Source organism: Agelaius phoeniceus, chromosome 3, assembly GCF_051311805.1.
Source record: "Agelaius phoeniceus isolate bAgePho1 chromosome 3, bAgePho1.hap1, whole genome shotgun sequence".
NCBI classification, from domain to species: domain Eukaryota; kingdom Metazoa; phylum Chordata; class Aves; order Passeriformes; family Icteridae; genus Agelaius; species Agelaius phoeniceus.
Genome location: NC_135267.1, coordinates 63,710,394 through 63,735,167, shown reverse-complemented (window position 1 = coordinate 63,735,167; position 24,774 = coordinate 63,710,394). Strand labels below are relative to the sequence as shown.

The 24,774-nt window shown below is 38.4% G+C and overlaps 1 protein-coding gene across 4 annotated transcripts in view; it reads left to right on the top strand.

The window, feature by feature from the left end:
• ADGRG6 (adhesion G protein-coupled receptor G6) overlaps nucleotides 1-24,774 on the top strand; it is a 110,823-nt gene that overhangs the window by 33,761 nt on the left and 52,288 nt on the right. For 3 of the 4 annotated variants that reach the window (XM_077175457.1, XM_077175460.1, XM_077175461.1), the window contains exons 3-6: nucleotides 8,633-8,974; nucleotides 14,569-15,189; nucleotides 19,576-19,644; nucleotides 22,731-22,814. In XM_077175457.1, the coding sequence (XP_077031572.1) occupies nucleotides 8,633-8,974; nucleotides 14,569-15,189; nucleotides 19,576-19,644; nucleotides 22,731-22,814 (1,116 nt within the window). The remainder of the gene's footprint in view (nucleotides 1-8,632; nucleotides 8,975-14,568; nucleotides 15,190-19,575; nucleotides 19,645-22,730; nucleotides 22,815-24,774) is intronic. The other variant, XM_077175458.1, reaches the window with a different exon arrangement.

Genomic DNA, 24,774 nt, shown 5'->3' with positions numbered 1-24,774 from the left:
CCTAGGGCTGCTCTCTGCCTCAGAGGCCAGCTCATGCTCTGTCTCAAGTGCACACAGTTCCAAAAACTGGCTGCATCCAGGTTGCATCCAGGTCGCTGCATCCAGGTTGCAAGCTGGGAATGGCCTCTGACCTGTGCTGGCTGCTCAGCCATACCATGGAAGGGTTTGGAGAAGACCTGGGCTGGCCTTGAGCTGCAGCCATATGGGTGGGAGACTGGAACTGTGTCCACAACCAAGGTGGAGCTAGTAATGCTGTTCCTGGGTAGTTAGTTAAGATTAATTTTAAACAAAAGCCATGAGGTTTACAATTTCTTATAGTTATGTCACGTCAATTATTTTATATCTGGAGGGATTCAGAGATCGTATTAGATACTTGGGAAAATGTCTGTGCACTTTCTGAGTTTTATATTCCCTGCTTTCATAGTTTTCAGGTCTGAGTTTCACAGGCTGGCATTGTTATGTAAGAGAAAATATTGTCTTTTATCAGTTTTCAATTTGCCACATATCATTTCATTAATTAAGTGCTTTGTTCTTTTCTTACAAAAGAGAGAAAATAATCAGTTCGAATTCCATGTGATGACAAATATAATTTGCTAATAACCTGACAAACAATATGGGCTAGAGCAGCAGGAAGCAGAAATAATAAGTGAATTCATAGACAACAATTACACTTTCATATAAGTCTCTATACTAGCCTGTAAGGAGATTTTTTATTTCCTTACGTTTTATTATTCCTAGGTGTGCCGACCAGTTCATCCATTCAAAGCATATGTTGCAGGACATAATGCATCAGCAAACGATGATGCAAGGCAAGCTGATAGCACTGGCCAGGGCATAGTACACTCTTTGTCTCCTGGCTTCAGTGGCCAAAACCAAATTGTTGAATTATTTTGTGAGAGCACAATCTTGTCTTTCATTGAATTATAAAAGACTCTGCTAGGGTTATGTGCTATTTCCAGTCAGGAATATGGAGGCTTTAAATTCTTGCTGGGTACAAGGAGTACTGTGAAGATGAGGCAATGGGAATGATGCAGAATAAGAGTCTGGACTGAGTTTTTAATAGTGCTTAAAATAGTGATTCCTTACAAATCAACCAAAAGAGTCACATTTGCAAATGAAGAATAACAAAGATTCAAAAGATTCTTGTTAACTACAACTTTATTGTACTTGTGCTCTGCAAAATATATCTGATTATGTGTTGCAGAAGAATAATGTAAAGTTTCACTCATATAAGGCTTGTAAAATTTTATTTTATAAAATATGCTGGTTATATTACTGATGAGTCTATGCAAGTGATTTCACAGAAAAACTTTTAATATTTATCCTGTTGGGAATTCTTTGTATTCTACAGCTATTACTAATAATAAAAAATATTTAGGGATGGTTTTAAAAATTTTTTAAATTTTACTGAGTTCCATTTTTTGATGACCCACACTACACTGCATGGGATTTTTATGACCTGCAGTTTGAATGTTCAGTGTTTGGACAAATTAAAAAAAACTCAAGGGTGAATTGAAATATATTTCTCCACACCCAAACTGTCCAGCATCACAGCCTGCTACCAATGCCTTTGCAGAGCTTAAAGTTAGTGTAACATCCTACTAACAAAGGGTGGTGGGATGGGTTTGAACCCTACACAGAGGAATAATGCTTATATTTTTAAGTGGGGAAGCCAGGGAATAAAAGGACATTTTTAGGAAGTTCATGGCTGACTTAGAATTAAACCTTACCTTTCCTGATCTTTAGGCATAAAGTAATTTGGTAAGGAAATTCAAAGTCTGGAAGGAACTATTTCATTGCAGTTTGGTGTAAAAAAACCAACCTCCTTCTCTCACCAAATTCAATCCACATTACTAAGTTACATCGAAACCACATTTCCATAAGCATCCTCTGTGTTTGAGAGTGGATCTCTCTCCCTGAATGGATGTTTACCAATGTTGGTCCAGTGGTTATTACTTTCAATGAAAGGAAAAGAAAATGGTCAGACCTAGAGAGGATGGCACAGCCTTCCTCGCTGCTCGGGTCTGTGCGGTGCCTCCCATGTGGTTTTCAGACAGAGCAGTTAGGGACTCATGCTCCCCCATTCAGCCTTGAGGGGGCTGCAAGGCTGAAGACAGGACTGCAAAGCTTCAAATACAGAACTCAAAGACACCATTGTGCAGAAAAGGACTTTAAACAGTTGCTGAATTTTAAGTCCGTGCTTAAATTCAAAGCATATCTGTGAGGTTATAAGATTTGCGCAATGCTTTTGGAAATTTAGAGCTGTTGTAGAAATGTTTTAGAAACTTTAGTAATGTTGTAGGAATCTTGTAGAAATGTTGTAGATATTGTTCCATATGATGATTACAAATCCGGGGGTATCTGCATTTAAACACAATCACAGTCATATTTCCAAGCAGTAGACTCAACCTGGTAACATTGTTTGTGAAAGGACAAAATTTTGTACACATCAGAATGGGTATACTTCCTTTCTGTTTATTACAGAGATAATCCTTTATTTTATTTTTAAAACTTAATGTTTAAATAGAATTAGGATTTTTTGTTTAATTTGACAATTACAATAGCGGCAAATATTAAATTAGGTGTGGTGCATAGTAATTTTTATCAGCATAGTGTAGCAGAATAAAGATCTTTTTGAGAGATCATACAGCTTCTACAATTTGGAAAGTAAATAAAGAAGCAAAAATAAACCTGCCACATCTCCTCATTTGAACTTTCCCAGACTGAGCTTAATCAAAGTGTGGGTTGCACAGAGAGCAGAGTACGTGGTTTGGTTTGCAGAGGCTCCAGAAGAGTGCTAGGCTTCCTGTTTTGCATAAACAAATTGAAAAGGTTTTATCTCATTACTAGCTTAAATGTGAGTAAGCAGGGCAGAGTATTACTTTATGTTCAGAGTGAATGATGGGACATTTCTTTGCAGTTAATATGCTCCTACTTTGCATATGGACATTTTTCTAGAGCCACAGATTGCCTTTATGCTCAAAATTATTTTTGAGGTGAAGATAAGCTGTTGTCCAAGCCTATGCCATAGGATAGCTGTTTTTGGTTTGGTGTTTGTGTCTTGTTGGAATAACATGGGTTTGTTTGTTCTGTAGCCATTCCAGCCCACCCACATCTTGGTGGTTTGGCCCTTCTGCTTGTCTGCAGGTGTGCCCATTGCTGACCTCATTCAACCATCTATTTGCAGTCATAAATACATCTAACCTAATGTTTGGCCATATTTGTGTTGTGATATCCTTGAAATAGAAAAAACCCTGAACAATTAATTGCTTCTTACAAAGGAAAACTTTTTCCCACCCAGTGTTCATCAAACTAGGTGTTTTTTTAGCTGTGGCACGAAATGATTGTAAATTTTCTCTTTTATTTTGGGCATGACCACACACTTGGAAGTACCTCTGCTGTGTCACCTGCCTGTTCTTTCTCAGTTCAAATGACCATCTTTGTTAGTACTTCCTTTTAAAATATATGTAAAGTGCTTAAAAGTTTTCAGATGTCAACATGAAAGCAAATTATAATTAATTCTGTACTGCTTTTTTATGTCTAAAGTGCTAGGCACTCTAGCTAAGATTTTCTGTGGCTTAGAATTGGCCTAATTCTGTCAGGCAGGGGAGATTTTGTTGTTCACTTGAATATGACTAGAGTTAACATAAAATATTTGGGTTTTCTCTCTGAAAATTCAATTCCAGAGCTACCTAGATTTATTTCAGGATGTTTTCCTATAAAAATTGTATCATCCATGGAGAGAAGTAGATTTAATTTTTATGCCAGAATGAAATCCAGAAGCATTTTGTTTTATGAGGGAACCCTTTAATGTATTTAAAAAAAATACTGGTAGTGTTAATACAACCCACCCCAGCTGTCATTGGTATCCTGTGCTACTGCCTAAGCATGTGAAGTAGCCATTAACACTGCTGTCAGGTGGGAAACTCTGTGTGCTTCAGCTGTGACAAGAGAGTTCCAGTGCAAAGTGTAACTTAGTGTAAAAAAAACCTGGATAATGCATGAACTGCAAGTACAGGCTTTTTTCCCCACAGTGACCTTGTTTTCATTTGATCCTAACCTTCACAAAATTTGGGTCTTTAAGGCTGAAATAGACAGTGTTCCAAACTGGATTGCTTTTGCACTCTTGTAAAAATTCTTGGCTGAACAAAATTTGTTGTCCAGCACTTCACCGAGGTTGGATAAGTGCAGAAATGAAAGTAGATGGAGATGTAGAGGTCAAAACTCATGCCTGAGAAAGAAATGCCTAGTATAATAGGACAAAATACAGGTTTTAGGGGTAAACGATGACAATGGAGAGAAGTGCGAGAAATTAGAGAAAAATATGAATGAATATTAGCACAGATTTCAGAGGCGAATGCTGGAATGTATTAGTCATTCAAGAAAAAAAATTTAAAAGAGAAGTACATACGTATGGGATAAGACTATATCAAGACTGTTTCCTTCCCAAATCCACAGTTAGACATTGTAGCTCTGTGGCTGGCTGTGGCTCTAGCTTTCCAAAAATGACTCATGAAAGTCGCTTTTGAAATTGTGTATATCAGTACTTGCAATTGTCTTAATGAGTTCATATGGTGGAATTCAGTGCTGGGACTCTAAAGAGGCAAAATCAGTGGACAGAACAAGCTGGACAATTAATTTTGTTTCATAGGATATGAAGTTTGCATATACACATGACTGTTTGTGTGGTGCAATCATTAATGAGTCAGATATGTTTTCCTTAGCCCCTGAGTTTTAGGGCAGTCGTCAGATGATTGAACATAGTGTAGGAAAGACTAGGATAGGGTATTTCTCACACAAGTTAAAAGATATATATGTAAAATAGTCAGGAAAATACTAGAAGAGAGGGAATGGTTTCATGGTTAGGAAAATTGGCAATTGTGAAAATGGGATACTATTCCTGCTTTTACTGATAAGTTCTTATTAAAAGTGGTCAAATTGCTTTGACCAAAATTTTCTGTTGGGCACTAAATACTCATTTTTGGATTTTCTACAGTGGGCCAGATTGTCAAAGTGCTCTCCCAGCTACAGTTTAAAGTCGTTGGTAGTGTGCTTTGCCCATATAAAACCCTGTACAAATACAAAGTAGTTAAGGAAAATCAGTAGTTTTATTTCATTTGTGAGGAACCAAATATCTGTGGAAAGTTTTTCCATTTTTGCCCATTATCTCCATGCCATGATAGGAAAAAGCCATTTCCCCTACAGTCTATTCCACTTCTGAAGTCAATTAACATTTTTGAAACACTTAGATAACTTTGGTGAAAGCTCTAACTGGCTCCAGAGGAATTTGTTAATTTCCCTTTTCAGTTTAGTGTTGAAGTATCACACTAAATAGTTCAATATTCTTTACTATGGGAGGTATGAGTATGATGCAGAAAAAAAATTGATACCATACTCCAGTGTATTCTTATGATGGAAACAAATTAATTGCCCGGTGAAGCTTTCAGTTTAGGAAGTGTTGAAATTAAGTGCTTGATTTCACTATTTGAAAGGGGTGTTCAATTTGGTTTGGGAAAGGATGGAAGGGGAAAAAGAGAAAGGCCTTTATTGTATAAAATATATTTAGAAAGTGAATTTCCTTTGGTCTATGGTGGTGAAAATTACTTGACAGGCAGATTATGGATATGTGGGGCTCCTAACCAGGAATATCATAGCTAAATTTGTTCCCATTAAAATCCATAAAATATCTTGGATTGCTTCTAGAAATGTTTGTGGTGTGTATTGCAACAAGTATTCATTCTCCACAGTTCAGAACTGCTCTTGGCCAATGGGATTGCAAAATATCTGTCAACTTTGGCTGACAGCCTAACGTTGCCACAGCAATTTTTCTCTTTAATGAGTAAAATAGGTGATGTTTATAGAAAAATAACTGTCTCATGAGAAGCTGTGCAAAACGTTCCATTTTAAGCCATTCTGTTTATATATAGTTTCGTTGTTTGTTTTCTTTTCTTTTTACTTACTACTGTGGACATTTGCATGAAAACAGGATATTTCTCCTTCAAATTGCAGTCATGGACAGAATAGCTACTATACCAAAATGGAGCCAACCCACTTAAAACAAAAACCCAACCATTTTACTTACCAAATCTGTTTCTTCTGTGCATGCAAAGTTTCGAGCACTTATTTTCCTACCTAAATTTAGGGGCTGTTTTTTTTTGCATTAGCTCTGTAAAATCAACAAAACCATATGGATGTAATAAAGTGAGAATACATTCCTGCAAAGATTAAATTATTAAAAATTCATAAATAACATTTATGTTTTAATATTTACATTTTTATATTTAATATTTATGTGACGTCAGGGATAAGAGTATATTTTGTTATATGTGCTGGCTTTTTCTTTTTACGCAGCCCAGAAACAATGATAAATACTCAGGAGAGAGAGATAAATAGAAAAGCTGAGTCCTGGTTTTGGTTGCTGATGATCAATAGAATTAATAAACACAAAGAACATCGGAGTTCTCTCTGATGGACAAATTTGATTTTTCAAAGTCTCAGGTTGAGTGTAATATTCTACCAATTAGGGACATACACTTTTACTGACAAGTTGCATATTTTCTCTGTTTTGGCAATATCTTATAATGCCCTGAAGATTACTTTAGGTGTCCTGGGATGAACCAGTGTGCATTAACACAAGTGTACATTAATCAGTGTGCATTAACACAAGTGTACATTAACCAGTGTACATTAACAGGGTACATTAACACAAGTGTTCATTAACCAGTGTGCATTAACACCCATGTTCCTGTATGTATTTACATCACTTAACACCTTAGTCCCTGGCTTCAGGCCTGTGTGAGTGCCCAAGGAAACTTCTCAACTGCCCAGAGAGCTCTGTGTCATTTGTTTCTCTGGCAGGAATGAGAAGGAGAGTGAGGTGTGCTGCCAAATCCCCAGCCCCTGTAAGCCCTCATCCTGGCAATCAGGATCCTGGATCACAGAGCCTTACAGCTGGAGACAGCTCCAGACAGAGCCCTCTTACAGGGGCTCTGCCCTGTAGGGGCTCACTGCCCTGGGCTGGGAGACTGCCTGCAGTGGCTTGTGACACACAGCATGCTTTTCCTGCCCCTCCTCCTCTCAGTCTAAGGTGCTTCTCTGAAAGCTGATACCTATCTGCGCAAAATCCACTGGATGAAGCTGTCATCTGTACAACTGCAGGATTTATATTCACTAATAAGTAAATATTCCCTCTCTGGTTAATAAATGGAACGCCAGGACTGCAGGGCAGGTGAGCATAGTCCTCTGACTGTAAAGATTTGCAGGGAAATTAAAAATGGGCAGGCTTTTGTTTGTACTTCACAGATCAAGTTTTTGAATTCCAGGAGCGCCTCTGCTTCCCACTGCTACCTGTAAATCTTTCAGACAACATATTTTTCTCACTTGAACAAAGGTGTTCCACTGAGCTTTCCCAGTGGAACCAGCCTGCATTTGGCTCTGAGAGCCCAAACAGTCTGTTTACCTCATTGGGGCCATATGAATTTGTGCTTTGCAAATAAAAATTATAAAAACTATGTAAAATATACCTCTCAATTGGCTCTTTGGAGGAATTAGTTGCATTTATTCCTATTTTATAACTGTTCTGTATGTAATTTGCACTCAACAACTTTTAAGGTTGTTTTTATTTTGAGCAACTAATAATTCATGTTTTTTCATCCTTGTAGGATTTGACACGGGATTGTGGCTTGATGAAATGTTTGCAAAGTAATTCAGCATAAATAGGCCAGTTAGTTTCTTTGGTTATCTCTTGGTGATATTCAGCTCCCACCTATTTTTTCAGTGCTGCTTTGGCAAACTGTTACAGATTTCAGCAGCAGTCAGTTCACGGTAATTATATCCTATAATACACCAAGTAAATAAATGATAAATCAGCAAATGTTAACCAAACAAGAAATGCAACCCTGGGCACTAACTGGGCTTGAAATTCTCCTGGGTAAACACAGCAGGTGAGCAAAAGGGTATGACAAATAGGGTAAGAATTTCTTAAAGCCTGACTGCCACAAGTATGTCAATGGAGCTGAATCAGCATGGGAAGGACACAGTAATTTACTGTTGATTCAGAAGCCAGTAGCTCACTGCTAGGCTTCTGGGTGATGTGGAATGCATCAGCTGGAAATGCAGATGACTAACCTTGAGGGACTGCTGCTTCTGCTGCTCTTCAGCCCAACTCTTGTGCTGCTCCTTTCCAGGGACACTTCTCTGGAAACAACAGCATGTCATAGAGCTGTTGGGATGGCCTACAGTCAGACCAGCAGCCAAAAAATGTGAATGATACCAGTCATCTTTTTAGAAGTTGCAGTTTTACTATTTGCCTTTCTGAATTGAAAAACATTGATTTTGCTTTGCCTTTATCAGGCCGAATACATGGTAAATATATATGTATGTCATGTGTACTAATTATTGTTTAGCAATATAATTTATATTTCTTTGCTGTAGGATTTCTTACATAAAATATGCTTTTCCTATGCTATTCCTCCAACATTTTCCCCACTAGAAACAAGGCCTTTTTCTGCCTTTCTTCTTCTCACCTCTATTTTTCTGTATAGACATACATTTAGTTCTTGTGTTGATGGTTACTTTACTCTTAAGTTACATCCCTGCCTGACCTCCAGCTTTTCTCTGTTTTCATTGTCAGCTCATGGATGCTATGACTGTAGGACTGTGCTGACTGACCCCTCTGGAGTTTTCACTTCGCCATGCTTCCCCAGTGACTATCCCAACAGCCAAGCCTGCAAGTGGATCATCCGAGCACCTCATGGATTTATCATCCAGCTAACATTTATTGATTTCGACATTGAAGAAGCTCCAGGCTGCATTTATGATTCACTGACATTAGACAATGGAGAAAGCCCAATGAACCTTTGTGGCATCACTGCCAAAGGATTATCCTATAATTCTACAGGAAATGAAATGATTGTGTCATTTAAAAGTGACTTCAGTATCCAAAAGAAAGGTTTTAATGCCAGCTATGTACGAAGTAAGTAAGTCCAAAGCATTTCATCCCATTATAGATGTTATAAGGAAATGTCCTATAAGGATTAGAATGACTTCCCAAAGGAATCAAGTCCTCCATAAGAAGAGAATGGATGGGTGAGGCTGCACTTTACAGGGTTATCTTGTGTCTTTTATTAGCTAATTTATTTTTCTGTGGATCAAAATTATTTTATTCCAGGACATGACAAGAAGTGTGTTAGAAAACCCTTTCACATGCAAAGATTTTAGGCCTGACAGTTCTCTCCCTGCCAAGTTATGCTGGAGGATTTGGAAGCAGGATAGGTGTCTTTCAGGTCAGCACACCTGCAGAAGGACAGAGAAACCTAAATGGAGAACATGAGAGACAACTTAGTTGAGCCAGAAAGATCAGCCTGGACCTGTGGCCCAGTGTGACTCCCAGCAGTGGGGAGAAGTTTGTGCAGAAAGCAGAACTTCTCAGATTTCATCCAGCCTCTGGAACAAACTCCCAGGGACGAGCTGACGTTGCAAAATGGCTACCTGTCATCCCAGTTCCTTGACCTTTCTTTCCCTTCCCTAAATATGTAACAATGGTTTTAAAGATTTTAAAAAGACACTCATGCTTTTTTCCCTAGAAGATAAGCATGCAAATAATTTCTGATTGGAGCATTAATTAGAATTAATTAGACAGTAAAGGGCAGTGAGGTAACGAAGGGCATTAGGACAGTCACTGCCAGGCCCCATGTGTGGCTCACTGTTCATTCCACTTCAGGGTTATGGTTTCCAGTGGCCTGCTCTCAGTAGACTTTCTTTTTGTAGTGGTTGCACACCTTAAACTGAGCACTAGCATTTAGCCTTTATATTATTGTAGCACAGTAATGTGCTGCAGGTTGGCTTGCTGTAAAAACACAGAGCAGGGAAGTTTGGCAGTTCTCTCTTCAGTCACAAGCACATCTTCCTCATGATTATTTAAAAATATTTATTACACATTTCATATATTTTAAAATAATTAAGATAGTAAATCCCAGGAATCATAAGACAAAAGTAGGCATAATTATGTCATCAAAATCTTTGTGCAGTCCTGAAAAGAAGAAAGGTAACATCACAGGGAAGCTAAAAATACTTCTCTCTATTAAGTCCTTTCATGCTGACGAAATGGGTCTACTTCTCTCTAGGTCCTTTCATGCTGACAAAATAATGTAGTAATAACTGTAGGAGCACCTGTTTTCTTATTAGAGTCAAAGCAAATTTTCTGAAAGGCTTCTATTTGAAGAGGCTTTCTATTTGAAATTAACAAAACACTTGCTGTATTGTAAGAAGTTGTAAAATCAAGTGGATCATAAAAAATTATATGGAGTCAGATTATGCAAAATATTTAATATTTTAATGTTTAAATATCACTGTAAGAGATGAGTTACAATTGGAAATAAAAGATGCAATGTTGACCTCAGCTGTGTTTAATAATAAGAAAAGTCTACAAACATAGGCAGAAAACCCTTTGTGTATATATACCTAGACTAATGTATTATAATGGAAGCAAGAATATTACCTCCAAATTGAGTAGTACCTTATACTCATGGATAGGACCATCAAAATTAAATAGTCTTGGAAGATAGCCTTTTATGTTGAAAAAGAAGGCTATTCTCCAGTGCCAGTAAAAGTACCAAAGACCTTCACCAGTGGCTTATATTTTAATTTTTCACAAATATATTAGTTCAGAAGCTCTGTGTTAAGTCTTGCTGTTAAGCACCTAGGTTGAGACTGGCTTCATTTGGTTTCATTATTCCAAATATGTAACTTTCACCTGACATCTTGATTTTGACTGTGGATGCTGGGAGAGCTGTCTGCATTCTTCTAGGGCAATTTATAACTGTATTCTACTTATTGCTCACAGTTGTGCAATTGTGTTACTTTCAGAACATAGTTGCAGACAAAGATCATAGTAAAACTTAACCTGGAAATGGATACAGAAAGGAGTCTGGGGAAAGGGATCAATGTACTGCTTTCCTTTCAAGTTAAAAAAGCATGTGGAAAATAGCACATCAATGTGCACACACTGAAATGACAATGCATCCACATGGCAGATGCCTGTGCTATGCTTGCAAAGAGTTTCCACAGGCATCCAAAAGATTGCACACCCCTTCACTTCACATCATGTGAAAAATTGCACACCCCCTCACTTCACATGAAGTTTCAAAGCTTGTAGTTCAAGCTGACACCATCTTTAACTACCAAAAATGTGACATGGCAGCAAAAGCATTAATTTCACCCAGAGCTAGGGGAATGCTGTTATATTTTGTTCCATTTCTAAGAATTTACATTTTATATATAATAATAAAATTAACTAGTTTGTTCCACTTTGAATTTCAGAAAGTAATGCAAAATTGGAACGTAAAAGGCCATTCAAAGACACACAATTTGCTATCTAGAAATGAAGTTTAAAAAGACATTAGTGATACAAACATCCTTATATGCAGCATGTACACAAGACAAAATACATGTGGGGAAAGACAGACAAGAGAGTGAGTTGTGGGAGGGAATTAGTTGGGGAATAAAACAAGTTTTGTGTGACTTCTCAGTTTTATTTAAGTTTCAAACTGAGTTTTCCAGAGTCCTGTTGTCCATATCAAATTGGCTACCCACAAAAATGTTTCCTGCCTGCCACCTCCTGCAACACACCAGTAGCAGATGGACAGGCCATATCCTCAGCTGCAGTAAACCAATCTAGCTTTGCCAGTCTTAGGGGAATTATCTCAATTTACACCATCTGAAGAGATGTCATGGTAAATAATTTCCTAGTAACACTTAACTGTAAGTAATGACTCCACCAGTAAGTAGAAGTCAGTCACCAAAAGGGGAGGAAGGAGAGCCAACAGACCTGTGTTAGTACAGAAATGCTTGAGGCAATTTAGCATACAGTTAAGTAGGACTGCATTAGCCCAAATGAAAAGCACAATTCACTGAGATAGTAACAAAACACCTCCAAATATACTGTGTATGTAGACATTTGCAGACCTCATTAAAGTTTGGCACATTTCTTCCAGCCTCAGAGACAGGGAAGATGAAAGCTGGGGAGCTAGAAACAGCAGAAGGCACCCCTTAAGCACCAAACTATACTGAAAAGCCCATCAACTGGCAGGAGACCAGTGCTCCCTGCTAGGGATTACAAAATAGAGCCAAAGGACTCCTGGCTTGTTCATGCATTAGGGGGTGTATGAGATGTGAGACAGTGAGATGCAAGTAAGGTAGATGTTTGTACATTCTTCATAAGAAAATGTGTCAAAAAACTCCATGTCCATTGTAATCTAGGTATCACAGAACAGTCTAAGTTGGAAGGGACCCAGAAGAATCAACTCCAGCTATGGTGTGAATGACCCATACAGGGATCAAACCCACAACCCTGGCATTATTCACACCATCCTCTAACCAGCTGAGCTCATCTCAGGATCTTCTTAAGAGAAAAAAATGTAGCATCATTCTGAAAGCATTCTGAAACATCTGGATGAGTATTCCAAGAGTACATGTATATTCTTCCTCAGAGAATAATCAGTTTCTCTGATACTAACATTTAAATTCATCGATGTGATGACTGACTGTGCCACAGCAACCAGGAAAGTGATCTGCACTTAATATTGATGGCAGGATTCAGTTTTCTCCATGTGGACAAAATACTTGTCAGTTTTGTCTTTTCAGTATATGGGGAAGCTGCCAGTGGTTAAATCTGTACAATGAATACAGCAAAATGGAGTAGACTTCTTCAGTAGGCGAGCAAAGTCCTTCCCGTTTATTTCTCTTTCTGCACTGTTTAAATGTGACCAGGTGGTCCATAACTTTTCTGAACACCTGGTCTGGATAGTGCTCGTGTGAATAAGCTTTCTTCTTTTTCTAGTCTTGAATCCTTACACTTCTTCTGGAACACTTTCCATGTTACGTAAAGGAGCTTACAGTATAATTAACCCGCTAAAAAAATGCCCCTGTTTTCAATGGAGAGTTGAACGCATTTTCTATCTATAAAATTGTTACAGCATGCTTTTTCCCTTGGGAAGAAAAATAAATCCATGAAGTAAATCCAGTAACTATAAAAGCCCAGTATTTTTCTCTCTTCCCTCCTATTATGCAGTTGCTGGGTTGGCAGATAATGTGCAATGCTTTATGTTATTTTACTATGTAATATATTGGTCAAATTATGTTCTTATGTATATCCAAATATGGTAGTTTGGAGCTCAGAGTCTTTGCAAGCAGCTGGCAGAGAATTTGCAGTACCACAGACAACACAGAATCCTTATACACCATGTATCTGTGTCTTTTCCTGGGTATGGCGTGACAGTCACCCTTCCCTCAGGTCTCACACTCTCATGTTTGAAAGGGTTTTATTTCAATCTGAGAAGAGAATAGGTGTCGTAATTAGTATCTCATGACATCACTGATAAATCCCAGAAGATACTGGGAATTAACTACTGTGGCAGTTATTCTTCATGTTCTGCAAGAAACAGTTTCATTTCCAGCATATACACTGTGAAAACGTGTAAGAGGTAGCAGACATTTGCAGGAGATACAGGTCTGAGGCAGAACTGAGGAGCCAGAAGTAAAACTGAGGGCTGTTGCAATCTGTACCAGACACCTTTGCAAGAATGGTAACCAGAAACTTTTCTGAGGAGAAATTTGCTGTAAGAGTTTTGCTGCCATAAATGTGACAATAAAACTGAGCATAGTGATATTCTCTTTTGAAAAATAATGTTCTCTGAAATACAGTGAACAGAATTTTCATTCATGTACTCATGGAGAAAAAGTATGTCATGTGATACTTTCTTATTTAGTGGTTGTCATTTTGCCCATGCAAATGAGTATACGTAAGAACAATTAAAACAATTCTGCCTATATACCCTTACAGCAATATATAAATTGCTGTAGGACTAGAAATTTCTAGACACTTGTGCAAAGTCCAAAACTACTGATCCAACTGTTAGTAAATAGGGAACAGCTTGGATAGAAATATTCATGAGCACACAATTGCAGTATTCGACCAGAAAGCTGCTGTGGACAAAATGAGAAGATGCCTAATGCAGAAATTCCCATTAGCTGAATTCAGCAACAAAAGGCTTCAGTTTGCCAAGGAATGTAATGGGGCCTTTCTTCTATTGCGATATTTAAAAGAAGGAAGGCCCAAACTTCACTGGTGTAATGCATGCAGACAACTAATTAAAATAATATATTTTAAAAGCACGTCATACTGTGTTTTTCAAATAACTGGTTTATTCCATTGCTTAATGCATCCTTACTAGATGAATGAGAAGTAATTTTTATTAAATGAGCTGAAGCAGAGTTGGAGGTCAGTAGGTAATATGTCCTAATATTGCTCTTAACACAACTTAGGGGGTTGTTAATTTGGTGTCACACAGGATTCTCTGTGCCATTGAAAGGATTGCTGCATATTTCAGCTGAGTTCACTCCCAAGTCAAATTCCCCTTGGTGTGTGCTGCTGGTGTATTACAGTGATAAAAACGACCTGATGAATGTTTGATTTAATGAACGTTACTTTAACCCCTGCTGCCAGTCTGCCTTTATTCCTATACGATGAAATTTTTTTTTGATAGTTTACGCATCTGCTCTTGGTTCTAGTTGCCGTGTCCCTGAGGAATCAGAAAGTCATCATTCCCCAGGTTCCTGACATTGATGCTGTGTCTGTGGCAGAGACCGTCTCAGTGCCAGAGCTCAGACAGTTTACACTGTGCTTTGAGGCAACCAAGGGCAACAGTGATGACAACGACGACTGGAAGGTTTTCTCCTACACTGATGCATTGTTGAGAGAGCTCTTCAGCTTCGGGAAGACCACAAAAGGCCATTTTCTGTCCATCTCAGGCACACAGTGCATCCTTAAGAATGCATTGCCCCGAAATGCAGAGTTTTTCACAGGAACCTTTCAACAGCTGTGTGTTGTATGGGACAGCTTCTCGGGCACTATAGGTATATATGCCAAAAACACCTATCATGTGGTGGACTGTCCAGAGATCTATGACAAAGTTATCCCTGGAAATGGGAGGCTGGTGCTGGGCTCTAACAGCAATGAAGTGAGCTCTCTAAATGGGGACATTTACAACTTCCGCCTCTGGAATTTCACCATGAATGCGCAAACACTGGCCAACCTCAGCTGCGATGTGAAAGGAAACATTGTAGACTGGGAAAATGAATTCTGGAGTATTCCAACTTCAGCGCTGAAAGCAGAAAACAATTTGAGTTGTGGTGAGTATGCCTTGCCAAAACTTTTTTGCTTATCCTCCCCCCCACACTTCTGTATTGTGCTGAACATACCACATACCAAGATAGAAAAAAATGAGAGCATTCCCATGAAAGAAAAATAGCAAGGTCTTACCTTTATTAGAGTTTAGCTCAACTCTTACCATAAACAGAGGCTTTGAAAGGGTATGGAGTTGAGTCCTTAAAGGAAAAGGACAACTCCCCTAAGTTTATTGAGCTACATGAAATCATCTGCAGATCAAAGATTTCCTAAACACTCCATATTGGCTCATTCAAAAGGGGAATAATGGCGAGTACCTACTAGCCTCAGATAAGATTACTGTGGTCTCTGGAGAAAAAAATGTATGTTAGCTAATTAATTACTAAATGTTTTTGAACCTGCCCTTTGGCCCTTTGATTAGCCAGCGGAGCCCATGCTAGCCTCATGCTGTATATGCAGAGGCAGCAAAAGCATTGACAAAAGCAGTGCAGAGGTGACAGGAAGCTAGAATAAAATATTAAATTAGAAGAGATGGACAGGAAGGAAGAGTTAGAGATAAAAATCATGATATTTTTTCTTCATGATGACATATTATCAGTCCTTTTTAGCTGGTACTTACTGAAGGTGTTTTTTCCTGGAGATTACTCCAGAAGATAAATTTCAATACATTTACCAACCTATTGTCATTTTATGTCTCAGACACTTGATTCACATAAATGTCCTGGAGTGTTTTTTGTACATTTGATAGAGCATCTGTCAGCATTCTGAGAATCCTTAGTTTAGAAGAGAAGCTGCCATCGCTAAGGCATTCTAGCTTCTGTATCTAGTAGTTCTTGAGGGATTGAGGTGGCTAAAAAAGCTGCTTTACTTGCTTTATTGTATCATATCAAAGTGGGTGATGCTCAATCACAGCTAGAACTACTAAGAAAGATCTTAACATGCCTCTGCTAAAAAAAATTAAGCAACACCTCTATGAAACCCCAAGCAACTAGGTACCTTTGCTTTTCTACCAGAACAAAGAAAAGGCTGATCTGACCATGAGTGATGAACAAAAACATTTTTTCTGGATAATGTTGTGGAGGTTTTTTTTGACAAAAAAAAAACCTGTTTCTATTTCATTTGTATAAACTGACCTGATAGAGAATAACTTCCCAGAAAATCATGCTATGAGGCAACTGACTCACTAGCCAGTCTTTTTCTTTCCTTGACATGAAATCACCCTCTATGATACAGGCTTTCCTGAGCCATAGTATTCCTGAAAGAAAATTCTGGGTGCAGAGCCATTTCAAAGATCATTACTAATCCCAGAGATGAAATTGTTAGAATTGTCTTCCATTCCTCCTCTCAAGTAAAAGCCTTCTTTGTAAAATCAGCCTTCAACAGGAGAGTTGATGAGTCAGGCTATCAACCATGAATAAACCACTGACATTGGGGAGCTGACTCTGATTAGGCTTCATTTAACAGCAGTGAAAGGATTTATGCAGAAAAGAGTTTTTCACACAGCTCCAGTAATGCTTCACCAGGAAGTGGCCTGTAACTTAAAAAAAGCCCAAGCATTTAGCAGTGATCTCAACATATCTTTGCCTGAACAGTGCTTACATTTTCAAGGGGTATTATTTTTATAGTTTTTCAGACAAAGCTTTTACAAGTAGATTTATGGGGCATAAAACACCAGCAAATTATTTCAGATAATCTTTTCATAGTTTTACCTTTTATTAGTTTATTCCTTAGACTAATGTTTTCACAGCTGTGCAGTTGTGGTGGGGTGTTTGCATAAGACTTGACAGAATTCTGGTTTTATTGCCATACCTTTGTGCAGATGGCATGTAAAGGTATGCATACACAGCCTAGGTATCCAGATTATCTTAAAACAAGTAACCTAGGTAATGATAGAAGTATGGCTACTGCCCACCAGTTCAGAGTTCGGTGCCAGCAAACTGAGGAGCATTTAATCAACTTCTGGTTCTGATTCGGAAGTCTGCACTGGCCACAGCTATAGCAGGATAGGATCTACTCATTTTAAAGGTAACATGGCCACATATCTGTCCATGCCTGCAATTGTTCGTTTTTTCATGTGCATTTCATGGGTTCTTCATTCCCAAAGGCCAAAGGAATCCTTAATTTTGCTCTCAGATTTAACTCAGTGTGGGATGTGTCTGACTTAGGCAGCTGGCCAATGTTTCAGGCTAAGATAATTGCCCTCATTGCTGTTTATGAATAGTAGAATCAAAAAGGCTATTCCACAGGTCAGTGCATCGCATGCTGGAAAGATGTCTCAGTGAAGTCAAAGTTCTTTTGCTGTGGGAGTGCCTGTTCCTCTCCACTGGCTATAAAGTCTAGCACGACAAGCAGAAATGGATGTCTGAGTTTTAGACATTTGAACTGAGATGTATCACACAGTGTGTCTGTAATATGGGTTCATGGGGTCACAAATCCTGTCAGCAAATCTGCTCCAGAATGAGTTCCTGTCTTCATGGGTACACAGCTCTTGCCAGGAGTCTTCTCCAGTTCCAGTTTTCCATGGAGCAACAGCCTCCTTCAGGCACCCCCCTGCTCTAGCATGTGGTGGCTGCAGGTGGATCTCTGCTCCACCATGGACTCCATGGGCTGCAGGTGGATCTCTGCTCCACCATGGACCCCATAGGCTGCAGAGGCACAGCTGCTTCCCCATGGTCTGCACCACGGGCTGCAGGGGAATCTGAGCTCAGGCACCTGGAGCACCTCCTGCCCCTCCTTCCTCACTGGCCTTGGTGTCTGTGGGATTTTGCTCTGACACATCCTCACTCCTCTCTTGGCTGCAATTGCTGTTGGGCAGTAACTTTTCCCCCTTTTAAAATCCATTATCCCAGAGGCACTACCATTGCTGCTTACAGGCTCAGCCTTGGCCAATGCATCCATCTTGGAGCCGGCTGGCATTGGCTCCATTGAACATAGGGAAAGATTCTGTGAGAGTCTTCTCAGAGAACTTCCCTCCTTGGTACCTCCTTGCTGCCAAACACTTGCCATGCAAAATCAATGCAATAGTCTTCTGACTTAAATGTTTTGTAAATTTGGATTTGATTTTTTTTTAGTTTCACCAAATAAAATCACAATCTTGTTTAAAATACTCAGTGAAGAAAATATGAACACCCACAGTATTTCCATCCAACTCCCAGGTCATCTTTCTCTGTTACACGACAGGGGTGAAACAGAGTAGGTTTTGATACTGACTGTTTAATATTAACAAAATTATTTTGGGAGAAAAAACCCACCTCATGGAGGGTATAGTACACTTATTTAGAACATCCTTCCTGGAATTCATAAGAATTGTACCGAGAAAGTGAATTTGCCTCTCTCTCTTAATCCATTAAAAAAAATCAGTGAAATTTAATATTTGTTGAGGATCATTTAATATTTGTTGTTTTAATTACACTCTATATTTGTTGGCAACACATGTAATGTTATCTGGGTCATGATACAATTTCTGTGTCAAAGCTCCACGCTTCATTTGTTCTTGCATCATAGGAAATATTTTCTTAGCTAGCTTTACAAGCCGATGGGTGGTGGCTGTTTAATTTTGTGGAAGGATAGTGTGTTTCATGAGAGAACCTCATTGACTCAATATGATTCTGAAGTAGCAAAGCAAAAGCCAAAAGGGCAAAACTCCTAGCGGGTTCACATTTTGCCAGAGCTGTATGGTCCCATTGTGTTCAACACAGTGTGCAGAGGCAGCTGTATCTGCAGCTGAACCTCTGGGATACGTGGAGTGTAATTAATGCAGTTGCACCAGTTCTTTTTCTGTAGCCATTCTTGGGTGCCCTGGTTTTGTCTCCAGATCATCATCAAAGTGTAATGCTTGTTGTTATGAATAATTCTGTAGAGGTACAGACTTATAACATTATCTGTTTATAAGTCATGCATACCAGCGTAATAATCACACCCTTGCCCAGGGCAGAGGAGCAAGTTTAATCACCTTTTATCTGGCTGGTGTCTGTCCCAGGCAGATTACTCACAAGTGTGAGCTGGGTAGCCTGTGCTGCAGCAGCAGAGCGTGGTCACTCCTCCCAGGCACACGTTGTTATGAAAATCACATCAATCCCTTGGCCATACTGACCCCTTTGCTTAAACCCATTTCACAGAGCACACACAGGCTGCATTCCTTTAATGTGATGTTATTCAGTGAAAGCTGAGAAAACTGCGGGAGGATACGTGAGTGACTTGCAAGTCAGCAGGGTTTTCAAGGATTCCTGAGCTGCAACAGATACTGAAAACTTGTAAGTCTTATAGGCAAATGGCAGTGTCAGTTTTGCAACTGAGAGAAATTAGGACGAGGAATGTGTCGCTGTGGGATATAATGTGTTTTAGGCCCAGTAACTAACCCTTTCTAAATTATTTGATTTCTCCTTTTAAAGGCTCATATCTAATTCCCTCTTCTTCAATTGAACCAACCAGTTGTGCAAACCTAGGAAGCCTTTGCCAAGGTAAGAAACCCAGATCCTTTTCACAGTTTCATCTTTGGGAAATCTTTATTTGCCTCAGGGTTTTATTCCATTTCTTTTTTATTATTGTTTATAAGAGGGTGAATGGCAATAAAAAATAGCAAGGAAAGGAATTCTTTAGTCTCATCAAGTATGTGGGTGTCCTGTTCGTACAATATGTGGAAAAAATGTGATCACTCCCATGATAATACATTTTCCAAATAGTCTCAATTATTTCAAAGCTGAATTAACTGACTGCTTTCATTTCTTTCTCCACTTCTTTTCCTCCTGCACAGTAAGGAGGAAATTTTCACAGTAAAATATTTTCACAGTTAATATTTTCACAGTAAAATATTAACCAGTATAAGTAGTAGGTAAATCTGTAAAAAAAACAACAAAAAAACCAGATGTAAATAAAGGAACTAGCTTTTATTCAGGGCTTTTTTTCAATAGGATATTTTATTTTGAGGCTAGATGCTTTGAGATTAGCAAGTATAAGAAAATTACCATCAGACTGCAAAATTCAGCAGCTTTTAGAGAAAGAAACACATGCTACAGCACTTAGTGAGGGATTAGTAATGAAAAAATGACCATATATAAAAATTCATTATGTGTTTTTAAAGGTCAGCTCAGTTGAATGTAAGGAATAGGTGAATCCTATAGATTTCCATGTCACATGAATCAATGGGCATGCAAGGATGGTTCTGCTCAGATGCTGAATTTCCATAAAACGTTACCCCATTTCCACGATGCCTTCATGAACCCCGGCCTTACAATGTGTTGGCATGCTATGTTAAACTTTAATTACAGCAGCAACTGCACCAAAAATATCTAGCTTAGTAACCTCTTTCCAGGTGAATGGTGGAAGAAAGAGACAGGAGAAAATAAAATATAAGAGGAGAACAAGAAGTCTTAGAACTCTTTCAAAATCAATATTTTAAAGTAAATCAGATTTGGCTTAAAAGTAAAAGGGGAAATGCACTCTACTTGGAAAGCCAGTAAGACATCTATGTCAGTTTTCAGTGTACTTTTCCCAGATTTTCCTGAGGTAATTTGGTTCAGGTTCTTGGAGCATATTGTACTTGTCTCCTTGGGGAAAGTGAAATGCCATTAATGTCCATAATCAGATTTTAAACAGTAATTTTCAGGCATCATATTCACAAAGCAGAGTACAATCTAAATACTGCAACTCAAATAGTTTGGGTAAATGAGGCATCCACAATTATTCAATATTAGTCTTTTTGTATGTAAAGGGTATCACTGTATAAATATCCTTGTCCATTCTTTTGGAAGATCTTTGAGTGTTTTTTTCCATTAAAATAGTATGGTATGGAAAGGAGAAAATATCTTTCATAACATCAGTGAATATGGCTACAGAAATGGACACATTTTCAGCCGAACAGGCCTGCTTTTCTAAAAACCTCATCCTTTGTCCCAGCTTTATTAACTTGTCTGGTAGATATTGCCTCTGATAAAAGATGCTGCCTTTCAAACTTGCCTTCATAACTTCTTAGACCATCAATAAAGACTTCAATAAAGACTATGAGTATTTTCATGAAGGTAATACTCTTTCCTTCTCTAAAAAGTATTTGGTAAAGTGTCCGTTGTGTTCAGTTTGTCACTTTGGAATAAGATGCCAGATCAGATTTATCCCTCTCAGCACCATCATAATTATTGTCATAATAATTAAAATCATAAAAATATGTCTTTCTATTTTCTGTCAATACCACAGACTTTGTCTAAACTGAGAGGCCAGTTTGGATTCCTTTGTTTATTGGGTGTTGTGCAATAACATTAAAATAGTTTGTGGATGCCAGGTTATGTCAGCTATGTCTGATGAAAGAACTGATTTCTCCATTATGCTCAGTAAACATTTTTGTTCATTAGATGCCTCCTTTAGCAGCACTGGCTGTACGACACAATCTGTAAGAAAGTTTGTAAATTATTCCTCAGACAATGTAGCTCTGAAGTTTCATGGAAGAGCTTTTTTTATATATGTCAAGGTGTTACTTCATATGCCTACTTTCCCAGTTAGAATCTGTTTGTTCCAATGTCCAGCTTTTCCTTTTCTTTCCCTAATTTTTTTTAAACCTGAACATAAACCTGCTCCCTAAGCTGTGACAAGTTTGTTACTTTTGGACTCAAAAAGCTAGATAAATCAACCTAGCAAAACATAAAAAAATGTGATTTCTTGTACAAAATATAACTGCTTAAACTTCTTAGGTTGATTCTTCCAAAATCTTCCAAAGCCATGTAACACTGGGAGATTTTACCATACCAACCTTCAGATTTTAAATAAGGGTTTTCAGGAAAAAAATCTATCAGTGAATGGATTTGCATTCCATGGGAGTTATTGAACAAAACTAAATTATTTTCCAAACCATTATTTGAAAATTTAGTGGCATGATCTTTGAATTCTTCTAGCACATATACCCTCTGAGTCCATCGTGGGGGAAATTTGCAGGTTTGGCTCCTCCTTCTAATTTTGGAAAGTGTTCAGCTGGTTCTCCAGGATTTTGTGGAGTGACTCCTGTTGGTGTCAGTGGGAAGAGTGGAGCTGAGTTTCTACATAAAGCTTTCAAAATAGGTATTTTACTTCACCTGTTCCAAGCCTGATCTCAATTCTCTTCATTGTTTTGAGTTCAGTGGAGTTAATTGAATCCTTACATGAGTGTTTTAGTTTCTCATTTGTTTGTCATATTCAGTCTTTGAGGAGGGGCAAAGATTCTTTTCACAAGCAGCATTCTAAGTGCACGCATCTTAGAACTTCCCCATTTTCTGGTCTTTACACAACCAAGGCTCTAATGAGAGGACTTTGAGTTTATGAAAGGAGTGCAGGACTGATCCTGCAAAATTTACACTGGCAAAATTCCCACTGAAGTGAGTGCAAGTAAGGATTGCAGGACTGGGGCCTCAGTTCATATCTATTCATCACTTTGTACAGAAAAAAATAATGTGTTTTTTTAACATTTATGGCATTGTGTGTAGATGGTTTCATTTTACATTGTCATGCATTGTTCCCATTTTGTCTTACCTTATTAACATTCATATTTCATTCAAGTTCACCTCTTTCTCATCTTTATTACCAGCTACTGTAAATGCTACTACTCCTACACCACCCACTGTCACCACTAACATGCCCGATACTAATAGAAACGATAAGCCAAACAATGGTAAGAAATCCTGTGTTACATTTTTCCTTGTACTTTGTCTAAAGAAAATTTGTTGTATTTCTAGGTGTGTTTTTCCTACCATCATAATGTCAAGGGTCACGTCTCAGTTCTGATCTCATTTACACTGAATAAATCAGGATTAAATCTCTGGACCATGTCAGAATGGTGTAAATGAGAACAGAACCAAACTCAGTGTTTATTTGTTTCGTGTTTACCTGGCTCTTCTGTGAAAGGGACTAACTTTGTGTCACCCACTGCATTTAAGGATGCAAAGAACAAGGCAAGGGAGAGGGATGTTTGGAAACGGTCCAAAAAGAGCCGTGCTGTTGAAGGCTTTCAAGGCTGCAGATTGTCAGACATTGTGCAGCTCCTGCCTGTGCAGCCAGGGTGGTAGTAGGCTCGCATTGCCTGTTCCTCACTAGTTCCTCGCCGTTCCTCAGGCGCAGGAGCCAAGTGGAACCATTCCTATGGAGCAAAGCCACTTCCACTGAGTCAACAGAAATCTTTCCACTGACTTAAAGAAGAGCTGGATTGGACTTTACTAGGGAAAATGTTGACAGTATCAGATATCGTTTACTTTTCATTTAGAAAGATTAAGGGAAAAAATAAGATAGTAAATGAACCTATTATTAGCACAGGAATAAAGCCAGGATTTCTTTTAAAGCTTTCTCAAATTCTGTGATATCACTGTCTCCTAAAGACTGAGCATCATTTTGTGAAGTGCTGCTAAAATATTTATTAGTTTGTTAAAGCGGGTTGTTAAACACAGAGATAGATTTTGCCAATTTTCATCACAGGCTTAAATGTATATTTTTTTAAGATTTATTTTTTCAGTGTACTCCACAGAAATAAATTTGAATCTGGGTGGGGTTTGTGGTTTGGTTTTTGGGTTGCTCTTTTTTTTGTTGGGTGTTTTTTTTTCCCCAATCCATCAGTTGTTACTGCAGGATTTAAAACTCTTGAAGTATTTTTTCTCTTGGCAGATATTTATTGTACGCTGGCAATCAGGCAGTACAGTGCATAATGTGAAAGAATTTATCTGAATCCAGACTGTTTGGTTTTAATAAGCTGTAGAAGTAAGAAGAAAATATTGAAAATTTCTTCCAAGTAGTGTTTGCTTCTTCTTTGTGGAGCCACTCACAAGTGTTCACCATAAGCAGTTAATTCTGTTTTTTTTAATGACAGAATGAACTCAATCTTATTAATAGTATGAATAAAAAATTGACAATTAAGTCCTTTGTCTAGCTTTGAAAGTCCAGAGAAAAAGTAGGAAGACTATGAAAATAAGCCAAGTTCACTTATGGTAGAAGCAAATTAAACTTTCACTCAGCTAACAGGCATCATTTTCCACTCTTGGTAAGTTGATTTTTAGACCAAGAACAGAGAGTTAAGTTACATATATTTTCTTTAATCCATTAACTATGTGGCTTGCTACACACAGACCTGCAGGAATTCAGACTTCCTGCAACAGTTATCTTCAGAATGAAGAGAAATTCACCTGAATTTTCCCATTCACGACCACAGAGGCAGCAAGAATCTAAGATAGAAGGGATCAAAACAATAGGAATTATCTCAACCCCAATTATTTGGCCAGTGAAGCAAAGGCCCCTGAATTTCAGTAAAAATTCAGCAGATGATAACCCAGAGAGAAAAAGCCCATACAGCTTGTTCCTTCCAACTTTGTCCACACCATCTTCTTCTGAGGAGACCAGCAACAAAACCTTGTCTGCCTATACAGAAAACATCAGCCTAGGTTATACTGTAATGAATCAGATGCTGAACGAAAATATTTTGAATTATTCTAGAAGTCCATTCCATGGTACTTCTGGTGCAGCCGATGCAGCTACAGAGCTGCCTGTGAATGCAGCAGTTCCTCTTCTTCACAGCAGAAATCCCAATGCAGAGCTAGCAAGGACTTTGGCAAGTAGGCTCCATCTTTCTGACTCTGAGCCACCGTTCC